At 38.1% G+C, this 16,438-nt stretch overlaps 1 protein-coding gene across 1 annotated transcript in view; it reads left to right on the top strand.

Annotated features, from left to right (window-relative positions):
- The window catches only part of LOC145669530 (uncharacterized), a 535,876-nt gene that overhangs the window by 491,158 nt on the left and 28,280 nt on the right, over positions 1-16,438 (top strand). Inside the window, exon 3 of the mRNA XM_081737711.1 lies at positions 1,711-1,815. Within this exon, the coding sequence (XP_081593837.1) occupies positions 1,723-1,815 (93 nt within the window). The 5' untranslated portion in view covers positions 1,711-1,722. The remainder of the gene's footprint in view (positions 1-1,710; positions 1,816-16,438) is intronic.

Here is a 16,438-nt window from a genome sequence, read left to right as displayed (position 1 = left end):
TTAAACCTCAGAGCCAACTGACTGGAAATCGGTCGTTTACCTTAAAGCTCAGAGCCAACTGCTGGAAATCGGTCGTTTACCTTAAAGCTCAGACACAACTGACTGGAAATCGGTCGTTTACATTAAATCTCAGAGCCAACTTACGGGAAATCGGTCATTACCTTAAAGCTCAGAGCTAACTGACGGGAAGCCTTTGTTTACCTTAAACCTCAGAGCCAACTGACAGAAATCGTCGTTAATCTTAAAGTTCTGAGCCAATTGACGGGAAATCGTTTACCTTAAACCTCAGAGCATACTTAAGGGAAATCGGTCGCTTACCTTCAAGCTCAGAGCCAACTGATGGGAAATCGGTCATGTACCTTAGAGCTCAGAGTCAAACGACGAAAAATAGAGCATTTACCTTAGAGCTCAGAGCAAACTTAAGGGAAATCGGGCATTCACCTTAAACCTCAGAGCCAACTGACTGAGAAATCGGTCGTTTACCTTAAAGATCAGAGCCAACTGACGGGAAATCGGTCATTTACCTTAAAGTCCCCATTAATCGTATCACCAAAAGACTTCGTTCCGTAGATCTTCTGATAAGCCCAAGAAAATCAGTCTTAGTTTCTGGATAGGACCTGTATTTAAAAAGTGCTCTATTTAACACAGTAGCGTAATATAAGATTAAGAGATATTTTTAGTGAATCACATTATTATATTGTGCAGTCGCCCCTTGTCGGTCTGAGAGCTCAGATAATGTGTTAATAAATGACGTAATTGGGGATGGCAGAACCGACAAGTTGCGCCCAGGATTTGCAAACATAGAACTTAACAAAATATGAGGTACGGGATCCAACCTGGGTTGCATTTAAATGAAATCCAACACGTACAAAAGAAACAGACCGTGATGTAAAAGGGGATGAAAAGGGGTAAGAAGGGAGTAACTTTCAGGATAGGTTAACCTACTTGCACTTACTTGCGGGTATGATGGTTGCCTTCTCGACGATTCCTCCAGCGGGCTGATGTCCGTCCATCTCTCTGTTTGGCTGTCCGTTCTTCCAAGTAACCAAGGTTAAGGGTCGGCGAACCCCGGACTGAGAAACCAACTTTACGAAGACCGCAATTTTAGATAAACTTAAAACTTCTTCTTAAAAAGCAATACATCGTCGTAGGTGGCTATTTGGCGTTAGCCGAAACAAAGGTGCTCTATAGGACAGAGCAAGGCTTTCAATCGTAAATTTCAAAATGAAGCTCGCGGTTTACATTCTAACTCGTCTCTCGCTCCATGTCGACTGACTCTTCCAAAAGTCTTTCAATCGATATTGTATGGCGTTCTTTCCGGGTTCATGTCCTGGGTTATTCACTCTGATTTGCGTCTCGATGAAGAAAGTGCATGCTTGTAGATTAACCAAGGTAAGGTGATGATAGGAATGCAGACGGGTAAGCAATCTGTTATTTTATTAATTGAGAAATTACAAACGTAAGAAGTAAATGACAGACAGCAAAGGCAAATGAACTTAGAAAAAAAAAGTCGAAAGGTGATTTAACTTAAAATGAATAGTTATTCTTTTCACTGTGATGTTCTTTTAAAATAAAATGTCCCGTTGTTCAAAATACTTTTCCATATGTCCAAATACACATATCTTCACAATATGTATTCAAGTACTACTTGCAAAAGTATTATCGTCTTGAAATTTAATAGGTAATTAGTTATTATTGCTTATGTTTCAGGTTAAGTGGATCATGTTGCATTTGATGGTGGCCTGGCTTCTCAATATGGCTTCGTACGCAGTAACAACATGTCCCGAAAAATGTTTATGCTTATCACAAACACAGGTAAGGCAACAATATTATTAACATTAATTTCACATCTTAAAAAGAAATCATAAAGAATCATTTTGTGCTTCTGTGTAAACCAAATGATTGTAATGCTAATCATAAGTTTGATTTCCTGTGGTTGCATTGATTTGTTGGTACTAACCGAGCATTGCAATGTAATTAAGAAAACCCGGTCGAAGGAAAGCAGAAATAAAGGCTGTAATTGGTGGGCCGACAATTTATCATGGAGTTAGTCATCTGGTCGGATATAGCACTTATTGAGGATCAGATTATAAAAATAATAATGGTGACAGCTAAAGCAAATTTAGTGCCCCTGGGTCCCTGGTCCAGGGGCCATGGTTCCTGCCCAGGGGTGCATAGGACTACCCCTCTATATTTTGTCAGGAGTACCTTGACCCAACCCCTAAATTTTGGCAGGGGTATCTAAAACTACACCCTTATATTTTGACAGTTCCAAAATTCAAAGGATGGGCCAATGTACCCCTCCCCAATTTTAAAGGGGTGACCAATATGCCCATGCCTTATGATAGGGAATAGACCCCTGTACACACCTATGTAACCGTATAAGGTAATAAGACCTCATCAAATGGCATAAGTTAGGTTAAAAACATCCGAAATTTGAAATTTTAGTAATTTTTATACCCAAAAACGGGAACGAGATGGACTCCCGAAACATGCAGAGATACATACCCTCATCATATACTACCATACCAAGTTTTTAAATTTGGCAATTTACAAAATTTAAGGTGGTGGCCCTACGTACCTCTGCCAAAATTTATGGGAGGGTACCAGGTGCCCCTGCTAAAATTTAAAGGGGTGTCTTATACGCCCCTGGCCATAGCCCCTAAACTAGGGACCCAGGAGCACAAAAGTGAGACCAACTGGCCCAAATACTACAATAAAAATATTTCAACTACTGCAATGTATAGAACAACGAGTAATAAAATTATACTAATGTGCATTCAATTGTGCAACGCTCTCTAAGTATTCATAGATATCAAAAAAGGGCTACCAATAATTATTTCTATATTAACAAGGAAATGTGAACAGTCGATTGGTAAGGTACGTACGTCATGATGGTTCTGAAAGCAATGAAATCTACACAAGATCGTAAAGAGTATCCTATGAAACTTACTGTACGAGATATGGATAGCTACCGTTAAAATCAGCTTGTGAAGATGTTAACGGATTGACTCCATTAAGGAACTCAGCCGAGATAATCGCTCTAGTTAAGCAACCGTTATAGTCACCATTACCTATGAAGATGTTAACGGAATGACTCCATTAAGGGACTCAGCCGAGATAATCGCTCTAGTTAAGCAACCGTTATAGTCACCATTACCTATGAAGATGTTAACGGAATGACTCCATTAAGGGACTCAGCCGAGATAATCGCTCTAACTAAGCAACCCTTATAGTCATCGTTACCTGTGAAGATGTTAACGGATTGACTCCATTAAGGGACTCAGCCGAAATAATCGCACTAATTGAGCAACCGTTATAGTCTCCGTTATGTGTGAAGACGTTAACGGACTGACTCCATTAAGGGACTCAGCCGAGATGATCGCACTAATTGAGCAACCGTTATTGTCTCCGTTATCTGTGGATATGTTAACGGACTGATTCGATTAACGAACTCGGTCTAGAAGCACGCCCCAATTCTGAATAACTGCAACTTATGGCAACGTACATAATGAGTACGTACGCACCGGTGTGGTTTATGACCAAGGGGAACCATCGATAACTGACGGAGCATGACACTTCTGGAATATGATCCATGGGTTTAACCTTCTTCTATACTACTTGAGAGATCTGATAGATAGAGTCATTGAAAGAAAAACTCATTCTTCGCCAATCCTGAAAATCTCCTGGCTTTAATAACCGACTAAAACTCAGACATAGGAAATCTTGAATGGCGAGGAATTGATAAAGCGAATTTTAAAAAACGCGCAATTTTGTTTTAGCAATCATTAATTTTAATGCAGAAATTCATGGTTTACTATGACTTCAATGATTGGGCTTCCTGGTCCCTTCCAGGAACCTCTATTGACCAATAATATTACAAATGAAGAAATATGTTACTTTTTTTTATTAAAAAAGTGGAAATTCCAATTTTCTCTGGCACACCCAAAGAGTGGAATACTGCTGCTTCTTCTGTTACCGGCTCAGCGCATGTGATGGCTTCATCAGACCGAAATTGGAATCTAGAGGTCAGGCCTACCTTTTAGTAAAATCATTTTGGATTTATGATTTCTGTGCTTTCGGCATCTATGGCCGTGTAGCCCGTCACGTTTGAGGGATGACGTCCCTCGGTGAGGACGTTATCCGGGGAAAGGAAAAGAAGGAAGCAGCCTGGGACCTATAAGTTAGGCACCACCTCGGCATTTGCCAGGTGTGAATGAGGAAAAAGCCAGGAAAACTTCATTCAGGGTAGCTGGCCTGAAAAAGTGTTTTACACTTTCTCGACCGAGTGCCCCCACCGGGAAAGCTCGCGCCGAAGGCAGGACTTTAGTAAAATCATGTCTGACCAACATAATTTCAGGTGGATGTGTGAGTGGAGGTCGCAGTCTAGCCACGTCTTCGTGTTGAGCTCTGGGTTATTTTCAAAGCATAATAAGCTGTAGAAATAAGCGAAGCGCTGGACAATAATAACTGAGGAATTGTTAGCAATTGGGAAGACAAATCTTTTATTTTGACTTTCAAATCGCAAAACTTTCGAAGAAAACTCCAAAATAAGTCAAAACCAATTGAAAAACATAAATAGCGAAAATACATTTTTAGCCTAAAATTGACAATTTTTGACCAAAAACATAAATAGCGAAAATACATTTTTAGCCTAAAATTGACAATTTTTGACCAAAAACGTAAGTAAATAGTATAGGAAAGCACCCCTGGGTCATGAATTTGTCATAAACAAAACAATAAGCGATGATAATGCAGAAAACTACATAAATTAGCCAAATAGTGACATTTTTGTGAAATTGTTGTACGTGTTAAATAACCAAATCACTATAAAAACTTCAAGGATGATGCGGGCCACTTTTACGACCTCCGAAACATCTTTTTTTTTAACAAAAGTTGGGCTTCTTTTTTGGTCACAAATGACCACTTATTGCACTACCCACCATAACATTTCGATATAATTTTTTTTTATCCCTTTCACTGCCGAATTGAATTTTCGAGTGGTTCTTGGAAAAGGGGTAGTTAATCAGCTAAAAAAAAAAATGGAAATTTTCATATTTCTGTGAAATATGGTTTAAAGACACCAGTATATCTGTTAGAAATACATAAACAATTGTTTAAACAGTTCAACATGTAAAATTTAACCATCGTATTTTTCAATAAATGATATATAGCGAAACCAGTTCTGGAAAAAACTTCAAAAAATACTCATACGGTGTCAGACCATCAAGTCATGACAAAATATTGTTCTACAAAATCAGGTATTACTTTTATGTCCATGTCAGTCGTACAAAACTTACCACAAAACAACATCAGGATCATCGCAAATTGTATTCTGACCACTGCTACCTGCTACGTTTGAACTCTTTCGGATTTCCCATCTGAAATACTGCCAACTTCACCCTCATCTCCTAACATCTGAATGAGAATCTATCAAAAATGCAGTTTCCTGATTGTCACTGATTTTCTTACTGTTGTTTGGCATTGCTTCCTGCTGTACTTATCTAGCCTCAAACCCGCAAACACAGTACAACAGAATGGGTGATATCAATAAAACGGAGAAGTTACTCATTACGCCCAATTTTGAAGTAGTTACTCGCATTGGTATCAATAAAAAGAGAACTGAGCACTAGTCGTCTCGGCTGACCTCGGAGAAGCCCCGCCCTTTTGAAGTAACCACACCTCTATTCTCGAGCCGAGTAACTACTACGCGTTTGATATCAATAAAAATCAAAGACTCCTCTGTGATGCTAGTAACTTCTCCAAATTTGTGGAGCAAGCTAAATAGGTGACTCCGTGCGAAATATGGCAGAGTATATGATTGTTTTACTACGTAGAAAAACTTATAAACTGCATAGAAATGTTGGAAATGGAGATTACAAAAAGCATTATAAGTTTATGAAAGAAAATGTAGTGATTAGCACAACATTTTAAAAGGAGAATCAACCGAAATTCGCGGTGGTGGACTACGTAATGATGAAAAGATGCGGGGTTTCTTCAAGGGCGCCGATCCTGTGGGGGCCAGGGGGCTCGGGCCCCCCAAAGCTCATGTGGGCCCCCTATTGTATTTATGAATATACAATATTTGGCATAATTAGAGTGCAATTTGTCTTAAAATCCTGATATATACCTTCTGCATCTGAATGCCCTCCCCCCAAATTTACAGAGAAATCGGTGCCCTTGGTTTTCTTGCGTTACGTGAGTGATCCGGGATTCCAGGTCGGAATGTCAGGGGATTCTGGTGTGGCTCAAAGTACTGTCTATGACTACCTGAAAATGGATTGTTTCCGGAAGTGTGCGTAATATACAAACAGCAAAGGCAAAGTGGCAAGAACAATATACATTTCCGGGTGCTATCGGAGCACTTGACTATACACAAGTGGCATTAAAGAAACCTAGTATTTTGGAGAGTAATACGTTAATAGGAAGAGCTATTTCGTGGCTAAGTGGTTAGCGTACATGCCTTTGGCATAGGAGACCCGCGCTCGATTCCCGGCAGGAGCTCATGTGGTTTGGATTCCACGTTAATCAGTGGGTTCTGTCTCATATAGGCACGCTACTGAAAAGGACGTTAAACTAATAATCAACTCAACTCAGCGTTGATAGAAAGGGTGTATACATGAGAATGTATTTTGTTTATGTCAAGGCGAAAGGGGACACGTATGGTGTGGAAAACGCAATCAGATGGACGTGATTTATGACGTGGGTGGCTGGATTTTTTAAAAAAGAAAACAAAGGAGCCAAGTGTCTGATTTCGTTCTTAAAGCCAAACAATCTACAAAGACCTTGGACAACACGGGATATGCGCTTGTCGTGTTAATCTTGATATTGCTGGATTCCAATCAACATCCATCAGCTCAAATAGGTTCATTCCCATGGTTTCAGTATTACTTTCTTCTTTCCCGTTTTTTAATTATTTTTTCTTCTTTTTTATTTTTGTTTTATTCTCGCTCGAATATTAAAGATTCTCTTTTGAATTTGTGTCTCAGTCGTAGATGTATTTGATATTTCGTTGCATTTCACTGTAATTACCTTCAAAGTTTCGGCTTTCCTTCGTTTACTTTCTGGTAGCTGTGACTTTGAAAGTACCACTGGAAACTCTTTTACAATATCCACAAATGCACTTTGATTGAACCTATCGTTGCTACTTGCCCGTTTCATGGCTTTTAAGATACTACGCCATAGGTTAAAAACAACGAAATGACTGCGCGATGAATGGGAGAAATGAGTAATTACTTCTTTTATTGATACGACTCAGTGCTACGTGCAGAGGAAGCGCGAGTAAACGTTCATAAATCTGGAGCAGACTAGACCTGAGTAGTGGCTTGTTTTATTGATACGAAATTGAGGGAGGAGATTACTCCAGGTGTAGTTACTCCGATTCTCGAGCAGGACTTCTCAGGAGTAGTTACTTATTTTTATTGATATCACCCAATGACACAAAGCTTTCGTATTCATTTGTGCTTAGCTTCAGAATTACAAGAAATCGCCGCCAGTTGGCAGCACAATACAACGCATTATCACTACCACGTATTCCGTATACAATGAGCGGCTGAAATCGACTATCGCGCAGCGAAATATAAACAAAAGTTGACGTTGTGGACTAAAGTTGATTTCCGCAGCGAAAGGCAAAATTTCTCACATCGACTAAAGTCGACTTTTGCAGCGAAAGAGTTAAGAAGCATTGGACTGAATGATTCGTAGACTTGGCATTACGGAAGCTAGAGAAGAAATACGTGTAAGAAAGCTTCGAAATGTACTGTTAAACAAAGATGGAGAATATAAAACAGATGAAGAAGTAAGGAACGAAGATGTTTTAGAGCGGGTAGAAGAGAAGAGGACACTTTTAACCAGCCTCCTGCGTGGGAAGAAGAATTAGATTTGAGACATCTTGCAAAGAAATCTTCTTAATAGCGCCATGGAAGGTAATGTGAAAGGAAAGCGAGAAATAGGAAGAAGAAGAACACAACTGATCCATGATTTGAAAAATAGAAGAAAATATTGAGGGTTGAAAGAGGAAATTGAAGATCGAAAAATGTGGAAGAAATATTTTCAAACACAAATCCAAGGAGAGAAAACTAACTGTTATTAAATCCAGGCCCTGGCGACGGACAGAATACCTACTACTACTACTACTATTACTACTACTACTACTACTACTACTACTACCGTAAACTGGGGTTACTCGGAAAGATTTTTTTCATACTATCTCTTGTTATGTATTGCAATTAATTTTTCTTCTTCTTGTGATATTTCTAGAGCTTAGTCCATGTTAACTTTTCCTGCAGTCATAACAAAATTTTACTGAGACTGAAGCCTTCCAGGGGCCTGAATGTGCTGTTTCCAAGTAGCCCCACTTTTGTTCCGCTTTTGGGGCTACTTGGAAAATATATGTCTTCTCATAGTAGTAAGAGCTGTGTAAGAGATGGGACTATTTGAAAAGAACCATTTGCAAGATCACACTTTCCTGAGAAGATTGATATGCAACGATTCTATGTTTCTTTCGTAGTAATATGTTCCTAGGCTCTTTCCAATAAAAAAGAGACTTTTTTGCACAACCTTTTAGTTAAACACAATAAACTGTCGAACCAATCTATACTATATGCAGTGGTAAGTTTGCCTTCCTGAAGGCCTTCAGAACTAGTAAAAAAATGTTTTTGCAACCTGCTTTCATTAACGGTAGTTTTTCAAACAATACAAGGGAAAGTTTGGCAAATGCCAATACTCGCATAAGCTCTTGAGACTTCTTTAAGACGCTAAAACATGCCCTTCATAATTTTATGAAATTTCTGTATCAAATCAGTAATTGCCTTCATCGGTTTACAAAATTACCTGGTGCCATTTTTACAAATGTACATTTACATTAAAACTTTTGCAAAAGTATCATATGGTACTGTTATAATAATAATAACGTAACACAGTCGATAAGGACAAAAAAATCACATATTGAAATTCTTTGCTGCACGTCTTATGTCTTATGAAAAAAAAAAAAAAAAAAACTTGTTCTCTGCGGTTGTAGGTAGGTTCAGGCAAAACTTCAATAATGCCATCGTTGTCTATCCTTTGATCAATATAGCTAATCATTCTTAGTAGAAAAAGGAAGGAAATTTAAAAATGGCCACAGACTGTCCCAGAAAGGAAGTGGAAATGTAAAACTAATTGGTCTCATTAGGAACTTCTGAAAGCAATGATATTTCCCCATCAAGATCCTGCTGCCTATAGTCGGACAATTTGTCCATGCCTACCAGATGCCGCGGTTGGATTGCTGGTGCCGGACACCTTCGTCTTTCCGCCCGACTTTCGACCGCGACGAATAGTTGCCTTGCCGAGCAGTCGGCAAACAGCCAGAAATGAGCATTAAATGGGTCGGCGCCGCCGTAGAAAAGCGGCCGGCATAAGGAGTCGGCAGAGGGTCGGAAAGAGGCTTTTCCAACTGTTTTGTCGACTCTGACGGTCGGCAACAGTTGGCAAAGAGTCTGCAAAGGGCATTTTAATTTACGATTTTCGACCGCTTGCCGCCTCGGCAACTTTGAACCCCGGCGGCCTGCCACCGTCGACAGCAGCAATCCCTTTTTCCGACCGCACTTCCTGATGGGGTTAGCACAACCAGTTAAAAATCACTTTTCATTACGGAAACACGGGGACATGTTACAGAAAAAAACAATAAAAAAGTATCAATTGTGAGAATTTTTAGACCAGTCTCTAAATAAGACACAACACTTATGACCATCCGTATTGTTTCTTTTAGGTGCCTACTTTTCATTGGTCTGGAAGAAAACGACGTATCTGTCATAGTTCTCTCAACACAAAAAAATGGCAGTTTTACAAATAGTTCCAGATTTTCCATTAACCCCAGTTTACAGTACTACTACTACTACTACTACTACTACTACACAGAGAAAAATCCGTTCTCCGGACAACGGTATATTGTACAAATATACAGTATCCTCTTGTTTACTATAGAAATCAGTACGGAACATACGTTATCCGTATGCTACATAGGCACTGCCCTTAGATGTTACATCATGCCGTTGCAGGAAGTCTGACATCTAACAGTTTTCCGTGTATCACATGCATATGCTTATGTTACATTTCTCAGCTATGTTATATACGCCCATTTGTATGTGAGATCCTGACCGCCTACATTGTTTCATACAGAAAGTACGTATAGATGGAACACTTATACAGAAAGTATTATAAAACATGCGTTTTCAGTTATACGTCTGCTGTACGTTAAGTACGTTAAAATATACAGGAATTACGCATGTAACCTACCTTTTTAAGTACGCCACCTACAATTTTTTCCTCAGTGTACTACTACTACTACTACTACTACTACTACTACTACTACTACTACTACTACTACTACTACTACTAATAATAATAATAATAATAATAATAATACTAAATAATAAAAATTTACAACTTTTCTATATCGCCAATCGGAAAATTCTTTCAAGGGGCAGAAATCTCTTGAATTCAGCAGCAGGCTACATGATTGACTTTTAGATTATTGTAAGACTAGATTTCGGAACACTTGTACTTCATGCTGTACGAACGGGTATTCACACCATTTTTTTTTCTTTCTAGTTCATTGATTTACATGAAAGGATTATTATAGTTTTTTTTTTAATGAACTGTAATTTTAATATGCGATTTTACTAACGCCTTCTTCACGTCGATTTAAACATGTATATTGCTTCCCAGAATGAACTTGCATTATATGTAAATACAGGGTGTTTCAAAATCAATATTGTCATTTTAAGACAATCTAGTATTTAATACATTTAACGTAGAATGATACATCAAATAAATAATAAAAAAAAACAACTGAAATGGCTTTTGCTGCAACACTTACTTCAATCCTCTTTCTTAAGTCGGGCAAGTCAGCTGTTAGCAGAGGCACATACACATAAGCCTTTAGGAATTCCGAAAGGTAAATATCGCATGGTGTCAGATTTGGTGAACGTGGAGGCCATGCGAAATGTGGAAGCTCATAAACTTTCCTTCCAGATATGGTACACTTTGCATCAAAAAAATTGCGGCAGCTAACGCCGTGCAGCTAGGCAATCCAATATACACCTTCTTATCACATAATCGTGTCTGGTAGAGAGACTCTCTGCTTCTCCTTCTTTCTTCTCTCCAATACTAAAATTAGCTAAAAACATGAACGCAATTCTAATTTCAAACTATACATGTATTAGTATCGATAAAATGAAATAACAAAACCGAGACGAAAAAAGATCCATAAGTTAATTTAGTTAGAAACTGAAACATGCGCAATGGAAAATTGAAAACAATGGATGTCTATTACACAGAGGTTCAGAAATGAGGCAGAGAGAGAGAGAGAGAGAGAGAGAGAAGCCGAAGAAGAAGAAAAAGAGAAGGGAGGACAGATAAAAAAAGTGGCATTTTAAACGTAGTAAGAAAAGAACCTAACATTATAAAGTTCCGTTAACAAAATTCCAACAGTAATATAGAAATAACGTTTGTTTTTGTATATTTTTTCAGGACTATTCGAATATATAGAGGATGCTTGAAACATTCATTAAGTCACTTTCAAAAAGGATAGCACACTCAATTTCCAGTAGAACTGTAGATCTCACAGGCACATCTAAGATAATGTCAACAGTTTAACACACATGCTTTGTTTTCGCGTGGTTTGGTTGTAAATTCGGTAGTGTTCATTGGACGAATTGATGCAAACTACATTCTAATAAACCCAGTAGGTGGCGTAGGTTATATCTTCCATTCCAGACTACTAATGCAAAGTGAACCAAAAAAAAAAAAAGAAAGAAATAAATAAAGAGAAAGAAAGAAGGAAAGATAAAATTGAATGACTGCTATTTTACTGGTAAATGTTTATCATAAATATCCTATAATAAAAGTCCAAACCATATCATAATGAAAAGTTACAAATGTTCAAATGGAAAATTGGATGTTCCTTATAGATGTATCAGACCTTGCATGTTTCAAATTTGAACGTGAATAAATCACATTGAATTATAAGATGGAAAGGAATTTGTATCGAACTAATATAAATAAAATTTTGTTTCCAAATAACCAAAGAGATTGCCAAGATCCAAATATTTATCTTTTCCGAAGATTTATCTGAACCGAATATCCAGCATCACTTTCATCTCTTGCGAATATAACGTTGTAATTTGCACAGATAGAATGAACACGCTAGAGCTCAAACGGATCATAGTGTCAGTCGGATGATGTTGGTTAGCTTATGGACCACCACTGGGTCGAGGATTCAAACCCGTAGTGACCCAGTAATTCGACTGAGACTCAGTAACCCAGATGATAAAAAAGATATTTTGCTTATTCCCTTGCGTTTAAACAGTATTTCTTTCAGAGATGGCCAGGACTGGGGATGTTATCACTAGAGCACGAAAAACTCGACGCTGAAGTTGCTAGTTAATTACATTCTCCAGACCAGGTCTATCGGTCTCTTGCTCCGTTTTAACTTTGGAGCGTGCACACGCACATGAAGTGCGTGTGTACGTGAGAGAAAGCGGGAGAAGTGAAAGATGCAACGACAGAATAGGGAAATGTCAAGAAAGTGAGAGAGGGAGAAAGAAAGTGTGAGAGAGGGACGAATATAAATATGAAACTTATTTATCATTTCAGCGTATGATAATGAACGCACACACTGTTTATTCGAATTCTCGCCAATGATGCTTTGTAAGTTCTCCAACAGAAGACAAATCTCTGTTTGCAGCCATTATTTTATGTGAAAAAGTTATAGTACCTGGTAGGTAATCGAACCCAAAATTTCCGCTTAGAAGTCTAGTACTTTACCACTGCACCACCGATTGCATTTGTTCAACAAATGCTGCAATATTTCTTTCTGAGAACGATAACACGAAAAGTGCTTCCTGCAGATCAATGAAGTGTTTCGAATACCCTGGTAAATCGCTTGCCTTTTCGCAACCAACATTCGTAAATTGTCTCTATTATGATAAAGGTGTTTGCTTCCACATTCTTAAGCATTGCATGTCGAATATGAGAAATCGATTCTTCATTGTCACTTTGTAAAAAATGCAATTTTGGCATGAACAGGACTTGAACCTATGCTGGATAGCTTTATTAATCGTAACTCCATTCGTTACCGCTACACTACTATGCCACCTGAAGCTAAAAGCCAAATATTACTTACTTTAGCCTTGATCTTTCGAACGATCAAGCTTCTTCCTGTAAGTTTATTTGCACCTAAGTGCACAACGAAATTCATTTATTCGACGACCTAGAGAGAAATTTGTGCCCACTAATAAAGGAAACAATATAGAATCCAGGAAAAAATACAGAAATAAAAACATATTATGCAGTAATTTCGCCGTGCAAATTCAAAAGTAATAATAATAATAATAATAATAATAATAATAATAATAATAATAATAATAATAATAATAATAATAATAATAATAATAATAATAATAATAATAATAATAATAATCATAATAGCATGATTTGGCCGCTTTGCTGGGCGAAATTGAGAAAAAATAATAATATGCTCCATGCTCCGTTATTCAGTCACTTTTTAATATTACTAAAGCGCTCTTTGATATCGGTCATTTTCGATGAGTTTTATATATCCCCTCACCTTCCCATGTTGCGGAGCACGGCATCTTCAGTGCAATTGTTCATCTCAGCCACCCGGAAAACTATGACTTGGTTATTTTGATCATTTTTATATGTGTCCCCCTCCTCCATATTGCGGGCTGAATTTGGATTTAAATGGCATCAGATGTGTCACTGTTTATCTCAGCGACTCCAAAAATTATAGATTCGATACTAGTATCAGTCATTTTTCGTTCTCTTTTAAATGTTGCTATCCTTCCTCCTTCCTTTAGTTACACCATCAAAATGATATGAGGAAAACCATCTTGGGTTCGTAATTCATCTAACTTGAAAATTTTACCGAGGTTCAAGACTTATTAGGTTTATATATCACCACGGCATGGCGCGTCCTCAGGTTGCGGATCGAGGAAAAGGCCTCTTGATATAGAGGTTAGCTGCGAATATACTGAATAAGCAGTCGCGGACAGCCGACTAGGAGTTGTCCTCCAGCTTGGGGGTTTGGGTAGAGCTAACAATCTCATTCTGTAAAAAAAAGCACTTGTTCAGAAATATTCACAAAAGCCTCGGACAAGAACTGATAACTTGGCACGACCTCAGCAAAAGAAAATGGACATGAGATTTGGAACGTGGAACATTAGGAGTCTTTATAGGACGGGCGCGTTAAAATCCGTAACGAGGGAGTTGGAGAAATACAGGATGGACTTAGTAGGAGTTCAGGAAGTTAGGTGGGAAGGAAATGGATCTGAGAATTCCGGAAATTTTACGTTCTTTTACGGGGAGGGAAATAAAAATCACCAGTTAGGAACAGGGTTTTTCGTTCATAAACGTATATTACCAGCAATTAAACGGGTTGAATTTCTTACTGACAGACTTTCTTTTATTACTCTTAAGGGACGGTGGTGTGATATTGTTGTTTTAAATGTACATGCCCCAACGGAAGATAAGGATGACGATATAAAAGACAGTTTTTACGAAGAAGTGGAACGGATATTTGACCAACTCCCGCGATACCATATGAAAATTCTATTAGGGGATTTCAATGCGAAGGTAGGACGAGAGGATATTTTCGAACCGATTATAGGAAACGAAAGTCTGCATAAGGAAAGTAATGACAACGGTGTTAGACTCGTGAACTTTGCAACATCCAAAAACCTAATCGTGAAGAGTACAAAATTCCCACATCGCGATGTTCATAAATACACTTGGACATCACCAGACGGGAAAACACATAATCAAATTGATCACGTTTTAGTAGATAGAAGAAGGCAATCTAGCATAATTGATGTCCGGTCGTTTAGAGGGGCTGATTGTGACACTGACCACTACCTGGTAGCAGCGATAATACGAGAGAGGTTATCGTTGAATAAGGGTAATATTCATTGTCCGAAAACGGAGAGATTCAATTTAAAGAAATTAGAAGAGAGCCAGGTAAGAGAGGAATACCAGATTGAAGTTTCGAATAGATTTTCGGCTTTAAAAGATTCGGAGTGCACTAGTGTTGAGGATACCTGGTTTGGAATTAGAGATAGCATTAAAATTTCAGCAAAAGAAAAATTGGGACACGCGGAAATACGTAGGAACAAACCATGGTTCGACGAGGAATGCATAAAACTAGCGGAGAAGAGAAAACAGGCAAAATTACGCTGGCTACAAAATCCGAATGAAATGGCTACACAAAGTTTCGCAGATATCAGGCGGGAAACTTCCAAAACTTTTAGAACAAAGAAACGCGATTTTCTGAAAGCTAAAATTAAGGAACTTGAAGATAATAGTAAAAATAAAAACATCCGGGACATGTATAAGGAAATGAACGAATTTAAGAAAGGCTATCAACCTCGTGCTTATATATTAAAGAAATCTGACGGTACAGTTCTCACTGACACGGATAGCATCTTAAATAGATGGAAAGATTTCTTTGACGATTTGCTTAACACGCAACCAAAAACTAGTGTTCGTGGAGAAAAGGAGATACACCGCAGAATCGTATATTCCAGAACCCAACCGAATAGAAGTAGAAACCGCTATAAAGAAATTAAAGAAACACAAATCTCCGGGTGTAGATGAAATTCCGGCTGAGTTAATTTTAGCTGGTGGCGAAAAATTGTGGAACAAGATACACAAACTCATCCTCCTTATCTGGAACAAGGAAGAATTGCCACAAGAGTGGAAAGAATCAATCATTGTTCCAATACACAAGAATGGCGAAAAAACTGACTGTAATAATTATCGAGGCATTTCTCTTCTGTCAACATCCTATAAAATCCTTTCAAATATTCTGTTAGCAAGACTGACCCCATACGCAGATGAAATTATTGGAGATTATCAGTGCGGATTTAGACGAAATCGATCAACTATCGACCTATCGTAGGAGAGAAACATTATACAACGTTCTTGCAGAACTTGGAATACCGAGAAAGCTAATTAGATTAATTAAGATATGTTTAAATGAATCCCAAAGTAAAGTCCGGGTAGGAAAATTTTTGCCCACGAGCTTTCACGTCGAAAATGGCCTGAAACAAGGAGATGCGTTGTCGCCATTATTATTTAACTTCGTTTTGGAATACGCTATAAGGAAAATGAAAGATAGCAACCAGGGCCTACAGTTGAACGGTATTCACCAGGTTATGGCATATGTTGATGATGTAAACTTAATAGGTGATGATAGGAGAACAATAGAAAGAAATGCAGAAATCTTATTAAATGCTTGCAGGGACATGGGTTTAGAAGTAAATGCAGAGAAAACTAAATACATAGAAGTGCGTCGGGACCGTAATACGGTAAATTGTGGATGCGTTAAAATATTAAATAATACTCTTGATAAAGTGGATACTTTCAAATATCTAGGATCAAT

Source organism: Thermobia domestica, chromosome 14 (assembly GCF_964235325.1).
Source record: "Thermobia domestica chromosome 14, izTheDome1.hap1.1, whole genome shotgun sequence".
Classification (NCBI taxonomy): Eukaryota; Metazoa; Arthropoda; class Insecta; order Zygentoma; family Lepismatidae; genus Thermobia; species Thermobia domestica.
Note: the sequence above shows the minus strand (reverse complement) of the source record. Positions and strands in the feature narration are given on the sequence as shown.